We start from the raw sequence: 14,843 nt of genomic DNA, 5'->3' as shown, positions 1-14,843 counted from the left end.
GTCCCCCTCTCCTTTTATAGGGGGCACTGGAAAAAAGGAAAATTTGATTTTAGTGCCCAAATAAAAACAAAAAAAAAACAAAAAAAACAAAAAAGAAAAAAAAAGGGCCTTGTAAATGTCTGCTGTGTCACCCAGGCGGGTGGCATGGTTTTAATGTTTTTGTTTTTGCAGGTAAACTCAAAAGAGTTTCATGCACACATTATTTGTATGCTCGCGGCCTTCCGCGAGAGGTGGGCACCGGAGGGACTGGAGTGCATCGTCACGCCCGGCAACCAAATTTTAATTTGATTTTACGTTTTAAAGTTTAATTTGTTTTAATTGCCGGTGCTTTTAGTGTCCCCCTCCCCTTTTATAGGGGGCACTTGGAGAAAAATTCAATTCTGTGCCAAAAAAAAAAAATGGCATTGTAAATGTTGGTGTTTTTCCCAGATCGGGGGGCACGGTTTAATGTTTTTTCCGTTAACTCCCTAAAAGAGTTTCATGCACAAGGACCCCCAGGTCCCTCTGCACCGTAGCATGTTGTAATTTCTCCCTATTCAAATAACATTCCCTTTTACTGTTTTTTGTCCCCAAGGTGGATGACCTCACATTTTCCGACATCGTATTCCATCTGCCAAACCTTAGCCCATTCGCTTAACCTATCTAAATCTCTTTGCAGCCTCTCTGTGTCCTCTACACAACCCGCTTTCCCACTAATCTTTGTGTCATCTGCAAATTTTGTTACACTACACTGTCCCCTCTTCCAGGTCATCTATGTATATAGTAAACAGTTGTGGTCCCAGCACCGATCCCTGTGGCACACCACTAACCACGATTTCCAACCCGAAATGGACCCATTTATCCCGACTCTCTGCTTTCTGTTAGCCAGCCAATTCTCGAACCATGCAAATACATTTCCTCTGACTCCAGGTACCTTTATCTTCTCCAGTAACCTTTTGTGTGGCACCTTATCGAATGCTTTTTGGAAATCTAAATACACCACATCCATCGGTACACCTCTATCCACTATGCTCGTTATATCCTCAAAGAATTCCAGTAAATTAGTTAAACATGATTTCCCCTTCATGAATCCATGTTGCGTCTGCTTGATTGCACTATTCCTATCTAGATGTCCCGCTATTTCTTCCTTAATGATAGCTTCAAGCATTTTCCCCACTACAGATGTTAAACTAACCGGCCTATAGTTGCCTGTCTTTTGTGTGCCCCCTTTTTTTAAACAGAGGCGTTACATTAGCTGCTTTCCAATCTGATGGTACCTCCCCAGAGTCCAGAGAATTTTGGAAGATTATAATGAATGCATCTGCTATAACTTCTGCCATCTCTTTTAATACCCTGGGATGCATTTCATCAGGACCAGGGGACTTGTCTACCTTGAGTCCCATTAGCCTGTCCAGCACTACCCCCCTAGTGATAGTGATTATCTCAAGGTCCTCCCTTCCCACATTCCCGTGACCAGCAATTTTTGGCACGGTTTTTGTGTCTTCCACTGTGAAGACCGAAGCAAAATAATTGTTGAAGGTCTCAGCCATTTCCACATTTCCCATTATTAAATCCCCCATCTCATCTTCTAAGGGACCAACATTTACTTTAGTCACTCTTTTCCGTTTTATATATCGGTAAAAGCTTTTACTATCTGTTTTTATGTTTTGCGCAAGTTTACTTTCGTAATCTATCTTTCCTTTCTTTGTTGCTTTCTTAGTCATTCTTTGCTGTCGTTTAAAATTTTCCCAATCTTCTAGTTTCCCACTAACCTTGGCCACCTTATACGCATTGGTTTTTAATTTGATACTCTCCTTTATTTCCTTGGCTATCCACGGCTGGTTATCCCTTCTCTTACCGCCCTTCTTTTTCACTGGAATATATTTTTGTTGAGCACTATGAAAGGGCTCCTTAAAAGTCCTCCACTGTTCCTCAATTGTGCCACCGTTTAGTCTGTGTTCCCAGTCTACTTTAGCCAACTCTGCCCTCATCCCACTGTAGTCCCCTTTGTTTAAGCATAGTACGCTCGTTTGAGACACTACTTCCTCACCCTCAATCTGTATTACAAATTCAACCATACTGTGATCACTCATTCCAAGAGGATCTTTTACTAGGAGATCGTTTATTATTCCTGTCTCATTACACAGGACCAGATCTAAGATACCTTGCTCCCTTGTAGGTTCTGTAACATACTGTTCTAAGAAACAATCCCGTATGTATTCTATGAATTCCTCCTCCAGGCTACCCCGTGCGATTTGATTTGACCAATCGATATGTAGGTTAAAATCCCCCATGATTACTGCCGTTCCTTTTTCACATGCCTTCATTATTCCTTTGATTATTGTCCGTCCCACTGTGAAGTTATTATTTGGGGGCCAATAAACTACGCACACCAGTGACTTTTTCCCCTTACTATCTCTAATCTCCACCCACAATGATTCAACATTTTGTTCATTAGAGCTAATACCATCTCTCACAACTGCCCTGATATCATCCTTTATTATCAGAGCTACCCCACCTCCTTTCCCTTCTTGTCTATCTTTCCGAATTGTCAGATACCCCTGTATGTTTAATTCCCAGTCTTGGCCACCCTGCAACCACATTTCTGTAATGGCCACCAAATCATACCCATTTGTAATGATTTGTGCCGTCAACTCATTTACTTTATTTCGAATGCTGCGTGCGTTTAGGTAGTGTTTTAATACTAGTTTTTAAACCATGATTTTTAGTTTCGACCCCTCCTTTATATTCATACATATTGTCCCTTCCTATCACCTTGTGGTTTACACTTACCCCAGTGCTACTCTGCTCTGTTGCCTCCTGCCTTTTGCATTCTTTCTTGGGGTCCTGTTCATCTGAGCTCTCACCCACTCTAACTAGGTCAGAGCCCTCTCCTGTGTTCCAAATACTCCTCGCATTGAGGCACCGAGCTTTCAGGCTTGCCTTTTTATTACACTTTGACCCTTTAGAATTTTGCTGTACAGTTACCCTTTTTGTTTTTTGCCTTGGGTTTCTCTGCCCTCCACTTCTACTCATCTCCTTTCTGTCTTTTGCTTCTGTCCCATTTTGTTTCCCTCTGTCTCCCTGCATTGGTTCCCATCCCCCTGCCATATTAGTTTAACTCCTCCCCAACAGTACTGGCAAACACTCTCCCTAGGACATTGGTTCCGGTTCTGCCTAGGTGCAGACCATCGGTTCTGTCTAGGTGCAGATCATCCGGTTTGTACAGGTCCCACCTCCACCAGAACCGGTTCCAATGCCCCTAGGGGATTTGAGTGTAGGAGCAGGGAAGTCTTACTGCAGTTGTACAGGGCCTTGGTGGGGATTATTGTGTTCAGTTTTGGTCTCCTAATCTGAGGAAGGACGTTCTTGCTATTGAGGGAGTGCAGCGAAGGTTCACCAGACTGATTCCTGGGATGGCAGGATTGACATATGAGGAGAGACTGGATCGACTGGGCCTGTATTCACTGGAGTTTAGAAGGATGAGAGGGGATCTCATAGAAACATATAAAATTCTGACGGGACTGGACAGGTTAGATGCAGGAAGAATGTTCCCGATGTTGGGGAAGTCCAGAACCAGGGGACATAATCTTAGGATAAGGGGTAAGCCATTTAGGACTGAGATGAGGAGGAACTTCTTCACTCAGAGTTGTTAACCTATGGAATTCCCTACCGCAGAGAGTTGTTGATGCCAGTTCATTGGATATATTCAAGAGAGAGTTAGTTATGGCCCTTGCGGCTAAAGGGATCAAGGGGTATAGAGAGAAAGCAGGAACGGGGTACTGAAGGAATGATCAGCCATGATCTTATTGAATGGTGGTGTCGGCTCGAAGGGTCAGATGGCCTACTCCTGCACCTATTTTCTATGTTTCCATGTTTCTATGATTGATTGATTGATTGTTTATTACTTTGGTCTTGGAGCTTTAGGTGCAGGGTTCTATCTATTTTTTATTTATTAATTCATTGCTTATTACCTTTTGTGCTTTAAATGTACTACTTCGTTTAGTGCTAAGTGCTATAAATGTACTTCTTCTTTAATGTTGTTGTGAAGGGTTTTAGTGCTTTGGAAAATCCTCTAACCCCCCCCTCCACCACTGTCTCTGGCTACCTGCGCTGATTTCTTAAATCTACGCAAGGTTTTTCTGAGCTTACAAGGTAGACAAATACACTGGCCAAGTTAGTTTGGAGTAACATTTCGCTGGCTAAACTTGCTTAAATTGCCAAAACAGGCACAAGTGGCTGGCAACACCCATTTTCAAAAAAAAAAGAACTAAAATGAAACTGAACTAACTCAGTTAAGCTGGAGAAAACTAAATGGGGAGAATTACGATTTTTAAGATACTCCAAAAAATATTGGTTGCTCCAAAAAAATAGGAGCAACTCCTGGAGAAACTTGGGCTGATAGTTTCCTGCTCCTTTTTTAAATAGGAGCATTCATTTGCAGTTTTCGAATAAAACATAGAAAATAGGCGCAGGAGTAGGCCATTCGGCCCTTCGAGTCTGCACCACCATTCAATATGATCAAGGTTGATCATGCAGCTTCAGTACCCCATTCCTGCTTTCTCTCCATACCTCTTGAACCCTTTAGCCGTAAGGGCCACATCTAACTCCATTTTGAATATATCTAACGAAATGGCCTCAACAAATTTCTGTGGTAGAGAATTCCACAGGTTCACAATTCTCTGAGTTTCTCATCTCGGTCCTAAATGGCTTACCCCTTATCCTTAGACTGTGACCCCTGGTTCTGGACTTCCTCAACATCGGGAACATTCTTCCTGCATCTAACCTGTCCAAACCCGTCAGAATGCTTTATGTTTCTATGAGATTCCCTCTCATTCTTCTAAATTCCAGTGAATATAAGCCTAGTTGATCCAGTCTTTCTTCATATATTAGTCCTGCCATCCCGGGAATCAGAATGGTGAACCTTCGCTGCACTCACTCAATAGCAAGAATGTCCTTCCTCAGATTAGGAGACCAAAACGGTACACAATATTCAAGGTGTGGCCTCACCAAGGCCCTGTACAACTGCAGTAAGGCCTCCCTGCTGCTATACTCAAATCCTCTCGCTATGAAGGCCAACATGCCATTTGCCTTCTTCAGCGCCTGCTGTACATACATGCCAACTTTCAATGACTGTTGTACCAGGACACCCAGGTCTCGTTGCACCTCCCCTGTTCCTTATCTGCCGCCATTCAGTTAATATTCTGCCTTCCTGTTTTTGCCACCAAAGTGGATAACCTCACATTTATCCACATTATACTGCATCTGCCATGCATTTGCCCACTCACCTAACCTGTCCAAATCATCCTACAGCCTCTTAGCATCCTCCTCACAGCTCACACTGTGTCATCTGCAAACTTGGAGATATTACATTCAATTCCTTCGTCCAAATCATTAATGTATATTATAAATAGCTGGGGTCCCTGCACTGAACCTTGTGGTACCCCACTAATCATTGTCTGCCATTTTGAAAAGGACCTGTTTATTCCTACTCTTTGCTTCCTGTCTGCCAACCAGTTCTATATCCATGTCAATACACTAATCTCGTGTGCGACCTTGTCAAAAGCCTTTTGAAAGTCCAAATACACCACATCCACTGGTTCTCCCTTGTCCACCCTACTAGTTACATCCTCAAAAAATTCTAGAAGATTTGTCAAGCATGATTTCCCTTTCATAAATCAATGCTGACTTGGACCAATCCCGTCACTGCTTTCCAAAAGCGCTGCTATTACATCTTTAATAATTGATTCCAACATTTCCCTACTACCGATGTCAGGCTAACCGGTCTATAATTCAGTTTTCTCTCTCCCTCCTTTTTTAAAAATTGCGGTTGCATTAGCTACCCTCCAATCCATAGGAACTGATCCAGAGTCTATAGAATGTTGGAAAATGACCACCAATGCATCCACTATTTCTTGGGCCACTTCCTTACCTGAGGATTTATCGGCCTTCGATCCCATCAATTTCCCTGACACACTTTCCTGACTAATAAGGATTTCCTTCAGTTCCTCCTTCTCGTTAGACCCTCGGTCCCTTCGTATTTCCGGAAGGTTATTTGTGTCTTCCTTAGTGAAGACAGAACCAAAGTACTTGTTCAATTGGTCTGCCATTTCTTTGTTCCTCATTATAAAGTCATCTCATTCTGACTGCAAGGAAACCACATTTGTCTTCACTAATCTTTTTCTCTTCACATACCTATAGAAGCTTTTGCAGTTAGTTTTTATGTTCCCTGCAAGCTTACTCTCATACTCTATTTTCCCCCTCCTAATTAGCCCTGTGCTGAATTCTAAATTTCTCCCAGTCCTCAGGTTTGCTGCTTTTTCTGGCCAATTCTTATGCCTCTTCCTTGGATTTAACACTATCCATAATTTCGCTTGTTAGCCACGGTTGAGCCACCTTCCCCGTTTTATTTTTACGCCAGACTTGTTGAAGTTCATCCATGTGATCTTTAAATGTCTGCCATTGCCTATCCACCGTCAACCCTTTAAGTATCATTCGGCAGTCTATCCTAGCCAATTCACGTCTCATACATCGAAGTTTCCTTTCTTTAAGTTCAGGACCCGAGTCTCTGAATTAACTCTGTCACTCTCCATCTTAATGATGAAGAATTCTAGCAAATTATGGTCAGTCTTCCCCAAGGGGCCTCGCACAACAAGATTGCTAATTAATCCTCTCTCATTACACAACACCCAGTCTAGGATGGGCAGCTCTCTATTTGGTGCCTCGACATATTGGTCTCGAAAACCATCCCTTATACATTCCAGGAAATCCTCCTCCACTGTATTGCTACCAGTTTGGTTTGCCTAATCTATATGTAGATTAAAGTCGCTCATGATAACTGCTATACCTTTACTGCACGCATCCCTAATTTCTTGTTTGATACCAACCCCAACCTCACTACTACTGTTTGGTGGTCTGTACACAACTCCCACTCGCGTTTTCTGCCCTTTGGTATTCCGCAGCTCTACCCATACAGATACCACATCATCCAAGCTAATGTCCTTCCTTAATATTGTGTTAATTTCTTCTTTAACCAGCAACGCTACCCCATCTCCTTTCCTATCTGTCTACCCTTCCTGAATATTGAATAACCCTGGATGTTGAGTTCCCAGCCTTGGTCACCCTGGAGCCATATCCCCGTAATCCCAATTACATCATATCTGTTAACAGCTATCTGCGCAGCCAATTCATCCACCTTATTAGGAATGCTCCTCGCATTGAGACACAGAGCCTTCAGGCTTGTTTTTTTTAAACACTCTTTGTCCTTTTAGAATTATGTTGTAATGTGGCCCTTTTTGATTTTTGCCTTTGATTTCTCTGCCCTCCACTTTTACTTATCCCCTTTCCACCTTTTACTTCTGCCCCCATTTTACTTCCCTCTGTCTCCCTGCATAGATTCCCATCCCCCTCCCAACAGCACTAGCAAACACTCTCCCATAGGTTCCGGTCCTGCCCAGATGCAGACCGTCCGGTTTGTACTGGGCCCATCTCCCCCAGAACTGGTTCCAATGTCCAGGAATTTGAATCCCTCCCTCTTGCACCATTCCTCAAGCCACATATTCATCTTAACTATCCTGAAGTAAAAGGTGGAAAGGGGATAAGTAAAAGTGGAGGGCAGAGAAATCAAAGGCAAAAATCAAAAAGGGCCACATTACAACATAATTCTAAAAGGACAAAGAGTGTTTAAAAAAAACAAGCCTGAAGGCTCTGTGTCTCAATGCGAGGAGCATTCCTAATAAGGTGGATGAATTGGCTGCGCAGATAGCTGTTAACAGATATGATGTAATTGGGATTACGGGGATATGGCTCCAGGGTGACCAAGGCTGGGAACTCAACATCCAGGGTTATTCAATATTCAGGAAGGGTAGACAGAAAGGAAAGGAGATGGGGTAGCGTTGCTGGTTAAAGAAGAAATTAACACAATATTAAGGAAGGACATTAGCTTGGATGATGTGGTATCTGTATGGGTAGAGCTGCGGAATACCAAAGGGCAGAAAACGCGAGTGGGAGTTGTGTACAGACCACCAAACAGTAGTAGTGAGTCCTACTCTGACTAGCACGTGGTACTGGTAGCAATCCTGAGATTACTACTGTTGAGGTCCTACTTTTTAAATTTAACTCCTAGCTCCCTAAATTCAGCTTGTAGGATCTCAGCCTGTTTTTTTTAACCTATATCGTTGGTACCTATATGCACCACGACAACTGGCTGTTCACCCTCCCCCTCCAGAATGCCCTGCAGTCGCTCCGAGACCTCCTTGACCCTTGGCACCAAGGAGGCAACATACCATCCTGGAGTCTCGATTGCGGCCGCAGAAACACCTATCTATTCCCCTTACATAGAATCCCCTACCACTATAGCTCTCTCACTCTTTTTCCTGCCCTCCTGTGTAGCAGAGCCACCCATGGTGCCATGAACTTGGCTGCTGCTGCCTTCCCCTGGTGAGCCGTCTTCCCCCAACAGTATTCAAAATGGTATATCTGTTTTGGAGGGAGATAACCCAGAATCCAGGGAATTTTGGTAAATTACAACCAATGCATCCACTATCCCTGCCGCTACTTCTCTTAAAAGACCCTTTGATGCAAGCTATCAGGTCCAGGGATTTATCTGCCTTTAGTCCCATTATCTTACTGAGTACCACCTCCTTAGTGATTGTGCTCCTCCCTCCCTATAGCCCCTTGACTATCCACTGTTGGCATATTGTAAGTGTCCTCTACCGTAAAGACTGACACAAAATATTTGTTCAGAGTTTCTGACATCTCCATGTTCCCCATTACTAATTCCCCAGTCTCGTCCTCTAAGGGGCCAACATTTACTTTAGCCACTCTTTTCCTTTTTATATACCTACAGAAAGTCTTGCTGTTTTTATATTTCGTGCTCATTTACTTTCATAGTCTAGCTTCCCTTTCTTAATCATTTCTTTTAATCATTCTTTGCTGGCTTTTAAAAGCTTCCCAATTTTCGGTCCTCCCACTAGTTTTGGCCATTTTGTATGCCCTTGTTTTTAATTGGATACAGTCCTTTATTTCGTTACGTTAGCCAAGGATGGCTATCTTTTCTTTTACACCCTTTTCTCCTCACTAGAATATACTTTTCTTGAGAGTTATGAAATATCTCCTTAAATGTACGCCACTATCCATCAACCTTCCTACACTTTAATCTATTTTCCCAGTCCACTTTAGCCAACTCTGCCCTCACACCTTCATAGTCTCCTTTACTTAAGCTTAATACACTGGTGTGAGATCCAACTTTCTCACCCTCCATCTGAATTTGAAATTCAACCATGCTATGATCACTCATTCCAAGGGAATCATAGAAACATAGAAAATAGGTCTCTCGAGCCTGCACTACCATTCAATAAGATCACGGCTGATCGTTCACCTCAGTACCCCTTTCCTGCTTTCTCTCCATACCCCTTGATTCCTTTAGCCGTAAGGGCCATCCATATACAACTCCTTCTTGAATATATCTAACGAACTGGCATCAACAACTCTCTGCGGAAGAGAATTCTACAGGTTAACAACTCTCTGAGTGAAGACGTTTCTCCTCATCTCGGTCCTAAATGTCTTACCCCTTATCCTTAGACTGTAACCCCTGGTTCTGGACTTCCCCAACATCAGGAATATTCTTCCTGCATCTAACCTGTTCAGTCCCGTCAGAATGTTATATGTTTCTATGAGATCCCCTCTCATTCTTCTAAACTCAAGTGAATACAGGCCCAGTCGATCCAGTCTCTCCTCATATGTCAGTCCTGCCATCCTGGGAATCAGTCTGGTGAACCTTCGCTGCACTCCCTCAATAGCAAGAATGTCCTTCCTTAGATTAGGAGACCAAAACTGAACATAATATTCCAGGTGAGGCCTCACCAAAGCCCTGTACAGCTGCAGCAAGACCTCCTCTGCTCGTATACTCAAATCCCCTAGCTATGAAGGCCAACATGCCATTTGCCTTCTTCACCGCCTGCTGCACCTGCATGCCAACCTTCAATGACTGATGTACCCAAGTCTCATTGCACCTCCCCTTTTCCTAATCTGCCGCCATTCAGATAATAGCCTGCCTTCATGCTTTTGCCACCAAAGTGGATAACCTCACATTTATCCACATTATACTGCATCTGCCATGCATTTGCTCACTCACCTAACCTGTCCAAGTCACCCTGCAGCCTCTTAGCATCCTCCTCACAGCTCACACCGCCACCCAGTTTCGTGTCATCTGCAAACTTGGAGATATTACTCTCAATTCCTTCATCTAAAATCATTGATGTATATTGTAACAAGCTGGGGTACCAGCACTGAGCCCTGCGACACCCCACTAGTCACTGCCTGTCATTCTGAAAAGGACCCGTTTATCCCGACTCTCTGCTTCCTATCTGCCAACCGGTTCTCTATCCACGTCAATACATTACCCCCAATCACATGTGCTTTAATTCTGCACCAATCTCTTAAGTGGGACCTTGTCAAAAGCCTTTTGAAAGTCCAAATACACCACATCCACTGGTTTTCCCTTGTCCACTCTACTAGTTACATCCTCAAAAAATTCTAGAAGATTTGTCAAGCATGATTTCCCTTTCATAAATCCATGCTGACTTGGACTGATCTCATCACTGCTTTCCAAATGCGCTGCCATTTCATCTTTAATAATTGATTCCAGCATTTTCCCCACTACTGATGTCAGGCTAACCGGTCTATAATTCCCCGTTTTCTCTCTCCCTCCTTTTTTAAAAAGTGGTGTTACATTAGCTACCCTCCAGTCCATAGGAACTGATCCAGAGTCGATAGACTGTTGGAAAATGATCACCAATGCATCCACTATTTCTAGGGCAACTTCCTTAAGTACTCTGGGATGCAGACCATCAAGCCCTGGGGATTTATCAGCCTTCAATCCCATCAATTTCCCTAACACAATTTCCTGACTAATAAGGATTTCCTTCAGTTCCTCTTTCTCGCTAGGCCCTCGGTCCCCTAGTATTTCCGGAAGGTTATTTGTGTCTTCCTTCGTGAAGACAGAAGCAAAGTATTTGTTCAACTGGTCTGCCATTTCTTTGTTCCCCATTATAAATTCAACTGATTCTGACTGCAAGGGACCTACGTTTGTCTTCACTAATCTTTTTCTCTTCACATATCTATCGAAACTTTTGCAGTCAGTTTTTATGTTCCCTGCAAGCTTACTCTCATACTCTATTTTCCCCCTCCTAATTATACCCTTTGTCCTCCTCTGCTGAGTTCTAAATTTTTCCCAGTCCTCAGGTTTGCTGCTTTTTCTGGCCAATTTATATGCCTCTTCCTTGGATTTAACATTATCCTTAATTTCCCTTGTTAACCATGGTTGAGCCACCTTCCCAGTTTTATTTTTACTCCAGACCAGGATGTACAATTGTTAAAGTTCATCCATGTGATCTTTAAATGTTTGCCATTCCTATCCAGTCAACCCTTTAAGTATCATTCACCAGTCTATTCTAGCCAATTCATGTCGCATACCAACGAAGCTACCTTTCCTTAAGTTCAGGACCCTAGTCTCTGAATTCACTGTGTCACTCTCCATCTTAATGATGAAGAATTCTACCATATTATGGTCACTCTTCCCCAAGGGGCCTCGCACATCAAGATTGCTAATTAGTCCTTTCTCATTACACATCGCCCAGTCTCGGATGGCCAGCCCTCTAGTTGGTTCCTCAACATATTGGTCTAGAAAACCATCCCTAATACACTCCAGGAAATTCTCCTCCACCGCATTGCTACCAGTTTGGTTAGCCCAATCTATATGTAGATTAAAGTCGCTCATGATAACTGCTATACCTTTACTGCACGCATCCCTAATTTCTTGTTTGATACCAACCCCAACCTCACTACTACTGTTTGGTGGTCTGTACACAACTCCCACTAGCGTTTTCTGCCCTTTGGTATTCTGCAGCTCTACCCATACAGATGCCACATCATCCAAGCTAATGTCCTTCCTTATTATTGCGTAAATTTCTTCTTTAACCAGCAATACTACCCCACCTCCTTTTCCTTTGCTAGGAGCTTGTCTCATTACACAGGACCAGATCTATCAGTACTACTCAAGATATCTGGGTCCAGCTCAAACCTTAAAACATATGGTAGAAGCACGCACACAAGGTCAACTAGTGTTAATAACTGCTATGTATACATATTCAAGTAAGCTGTTTCACATCAATTTACTAAATGCTTTAAACTGATTCCAAAGCTGACAAAACCTTCCCATATAACTGCAGCAGGAGCCAGAGAAAACATCCAGGTCTGAGGCATGTGTATAGCACCAGCACAGGCCTGTCAAGTCAAAGCACCTCACATTAACAAGCATCTGTTTTAGATTTTACATTAACACCAAAGGCATTTACTCTCAACCCTATCATTGCATTCTGGGTTTCCTGTACTGCTAACAAATTTTAACATACTAACAAGTTTCTGTTGATTCTCTTGACTTTTTTTTTTGAGAGAGTCTGTAAGCTGCTATAAAATGTTACTTGCGTAAATAAGTAACTTTTCCCAGATTAGCTTTCTGGATCTGCAGAGACTTATTCTGTGCCATATGCCATCCGACAGAATAAATACCAGGGGAGGAAAAAGCTGTTGTTTTGTGATAAAGTCTGTAAACTGATCAAAGAAGCTGGAGTAGTCTGCATTCACAGACAATCCTTATATTTACATAAACTCCATTGCACACATCATGCTCTACTGCAGGCATTATTTATATATTGCACAGACAAGTACAGGAATGCCATAACATAGCAAGAACTGTAATGTTATAATGTAGTGATTGTCTGACAAACCTGCTGGACTTCTTCGATTAAATAATGGCAAGGGTTGATGAAGGTGTTGTTGTGTATATAGACTTTCAAAAGGTGTTTGACAAAGTGCCACATCATAGACTTGCTAGAAAAATTGAAGCCCATGGGATTAGAGGGGCAGTGAAAGTGTAGATACAAAATTGGACCAGAGACATAAAGCAGTGGTGAACCGCTGTTTATCAGACTGGAGGAAAGTATACAGTGGTGTCCCCCATGGGTCAGTATTAGGACGGCAGCTCTTTTTGGTGTATATTAATGAGCTGGACTTGAGTGACGTAGAGAGACTAAAGAAGCTGGGATCATTCTCCTTAGACCAGAGAAGGTTAAGGGGAGATTTAATAGAGTTGTTCAAAATTATGAGAGAGTAGATAAGGAGAAACTATTTCTACTGGCACGAGGGTCGATAACCAGAGGACACAGATTTAAGATAATTGGCAAAAGAATCAGGGCGACACGAGGAAGAAAAATTACATAATGAGTTATGATCTGGAATGCACTAGCTAAAAGGGTGGTAGAAGCAGATCCAATTGTAACTTTCAAAAGGGAAGTAGATATATACTTGAAAAAGGAAAAAAAAAGGCTCGGTTTGGAGAAAGAGCAGGGGAGTGGGTTTAATTGGATAACTCTTTCAAAGAGCCGGCACAGGTACGATGGACCGAATGGCCTCCTTCTGTGCTGTAAGATTATATTGATTCTCGTAGATTGCCGCTAAATTAGCTAAGTCAGCCAAACTACCCTTGATGTTTTGCATGCTAAGTTCCTAACCTTCAACGTACTTTTTGTGAGTAGGAAAGAGAGCAGACACAAGGCACTCCATCTACCTCAGCCCTAAACATGTGCCTAAGCCCTGACCATGTAGAAGTACTCTGTACCAGTGTGACTTTTTCATCTTTCATATCAGTCAGTTTTATGCTGTGGGCTCACAACAAGTAAACATGGGGTTCAGACTGCTAAGGACCATTTTACTTAGGACTGTTTACAGTCAGCAGGCAGTGAAAACTCTTCTCATTAACTGGGGCTGTATTTGAACCTGGGCCTCCAGAGGTGAAAGGACAGTGTCTAATCCACTGCATCCCTGATCGTTTCTCTTTTTCAAAATTCAACAGATGTTAGGAGTCAAACATTGGTCTCACCTCCTGAAGTTTTTTCTCAATTTCTCTAAACACAGATTGGGCTTTGAATCCATTGACACTGGCTACAGCACTGGTCGGAACTGCTTGGATATTTTGGCCTCTGAAAATGAGAATAATATAATTAAAACAAAAATATATAAATAACATTTAAATAGACCCACTTAAGGCTTGCATTTCATTAAGATCTTTATGCAGGGTACATCAAAATTAGAGCTTTTAGTGGAACACTAATATCAAGAACTAGAATTGTAAACATTACCCATTGTCAGCACCAAGCACCTCAGCTCGGGTATAGCATAGAGGAGATGTTTTTCTGTGGATGGGTTGTTCAGAGGGGGCTTTACCTGCTATGTAAACATTTCCAATAGGAGTTTCAATGTTAAAATGTTACTTTTACTCGTACACTTACATTTATTCATGCGCACTTTGATGAATCCAGAATTCACAAGAAAAAGTTACGTTCTACGGGCTCTATTTCCTTTTTGCCTATTTTTGGCGCCTAGGAGGATGATTTTCTTTGTGCTGGGAAAAAAACAATACAACTTTCGCCAAAGTAAAATTAAATTTTGGCGCTGCGGTACTCGGGAGTTAAATCTGGGGGTGGGGCTTAAAGCGTGCACCCAAAAGTCAGTAAGTATGTGCCAGGAAAAAAAACGTTTTCCACGTGTCGGGTGTGTCCGCACATCCATGATGAACTTCCTGGTCTGGATCAGCAGCTTGTGAGAACACATTGGGATCGGAGCTGAATCTGGACATTTAAATTTTAGCTGCAAAAGATGGATCCAGGGAAAGGAGAAAGACAAGGGGGAAGGGCCAAGAGATTTCTAGCAGAAGAAATGGAGCCCCTGGTAGACATCATTGAGAGGCGATGGGATGTGCTTGAGAACAAAGGAAGAATGGGACAAAAGAAACTGAAACCCTCTCT

The 14,843-nt window shown here is 42.6% G+C and overlaps 1 protein-coding gene across 3 annotated transcripts in view; it reads right to left on the bottom strand.

Annotated features, from left to right (window-relative positions):
- Positions 1 to 14,843, bottom strand: part of scp2a (sterol carrier protein 2a) — a 165,624-nt gene that overhangs the window by 35,315 nt on the left and 115,466 nt on the right. For all 3 annotated transcript variants that reach the window (XM_070886951.1, XM_070886952.1, XM_070886954.1), the window contains one exon: positions 13,919 to 14,018. In XM_070886951.1, the coding sequence (XP_070743052.1) occupies positions 13,919 to 14,018 (100 nt within the window). The remainder of the gene's footprint in view (positions 1 to 13,918; positions 14,019 to 14,843) is intronic.

Source organism: Pristiophorus japonicus, chromosome 8 (assembly GCF_044704955.1).
Source record: "Pristiophorus japonicus isolate sPriJap1 chromosome 8, sPriJap1.hap1, whole genome shotgun sequence".
Classification (NCBI taxonomy): domain Eukaryota; kingdom Metazoa; phylum Chordata; class Chondrichthyes; family Pristiophoridae; genus Pristiophorus; species Pristiophorus japonicus.
This window is presented reverse-complemented; position numbering and strand designations above follow the sequence as displayed.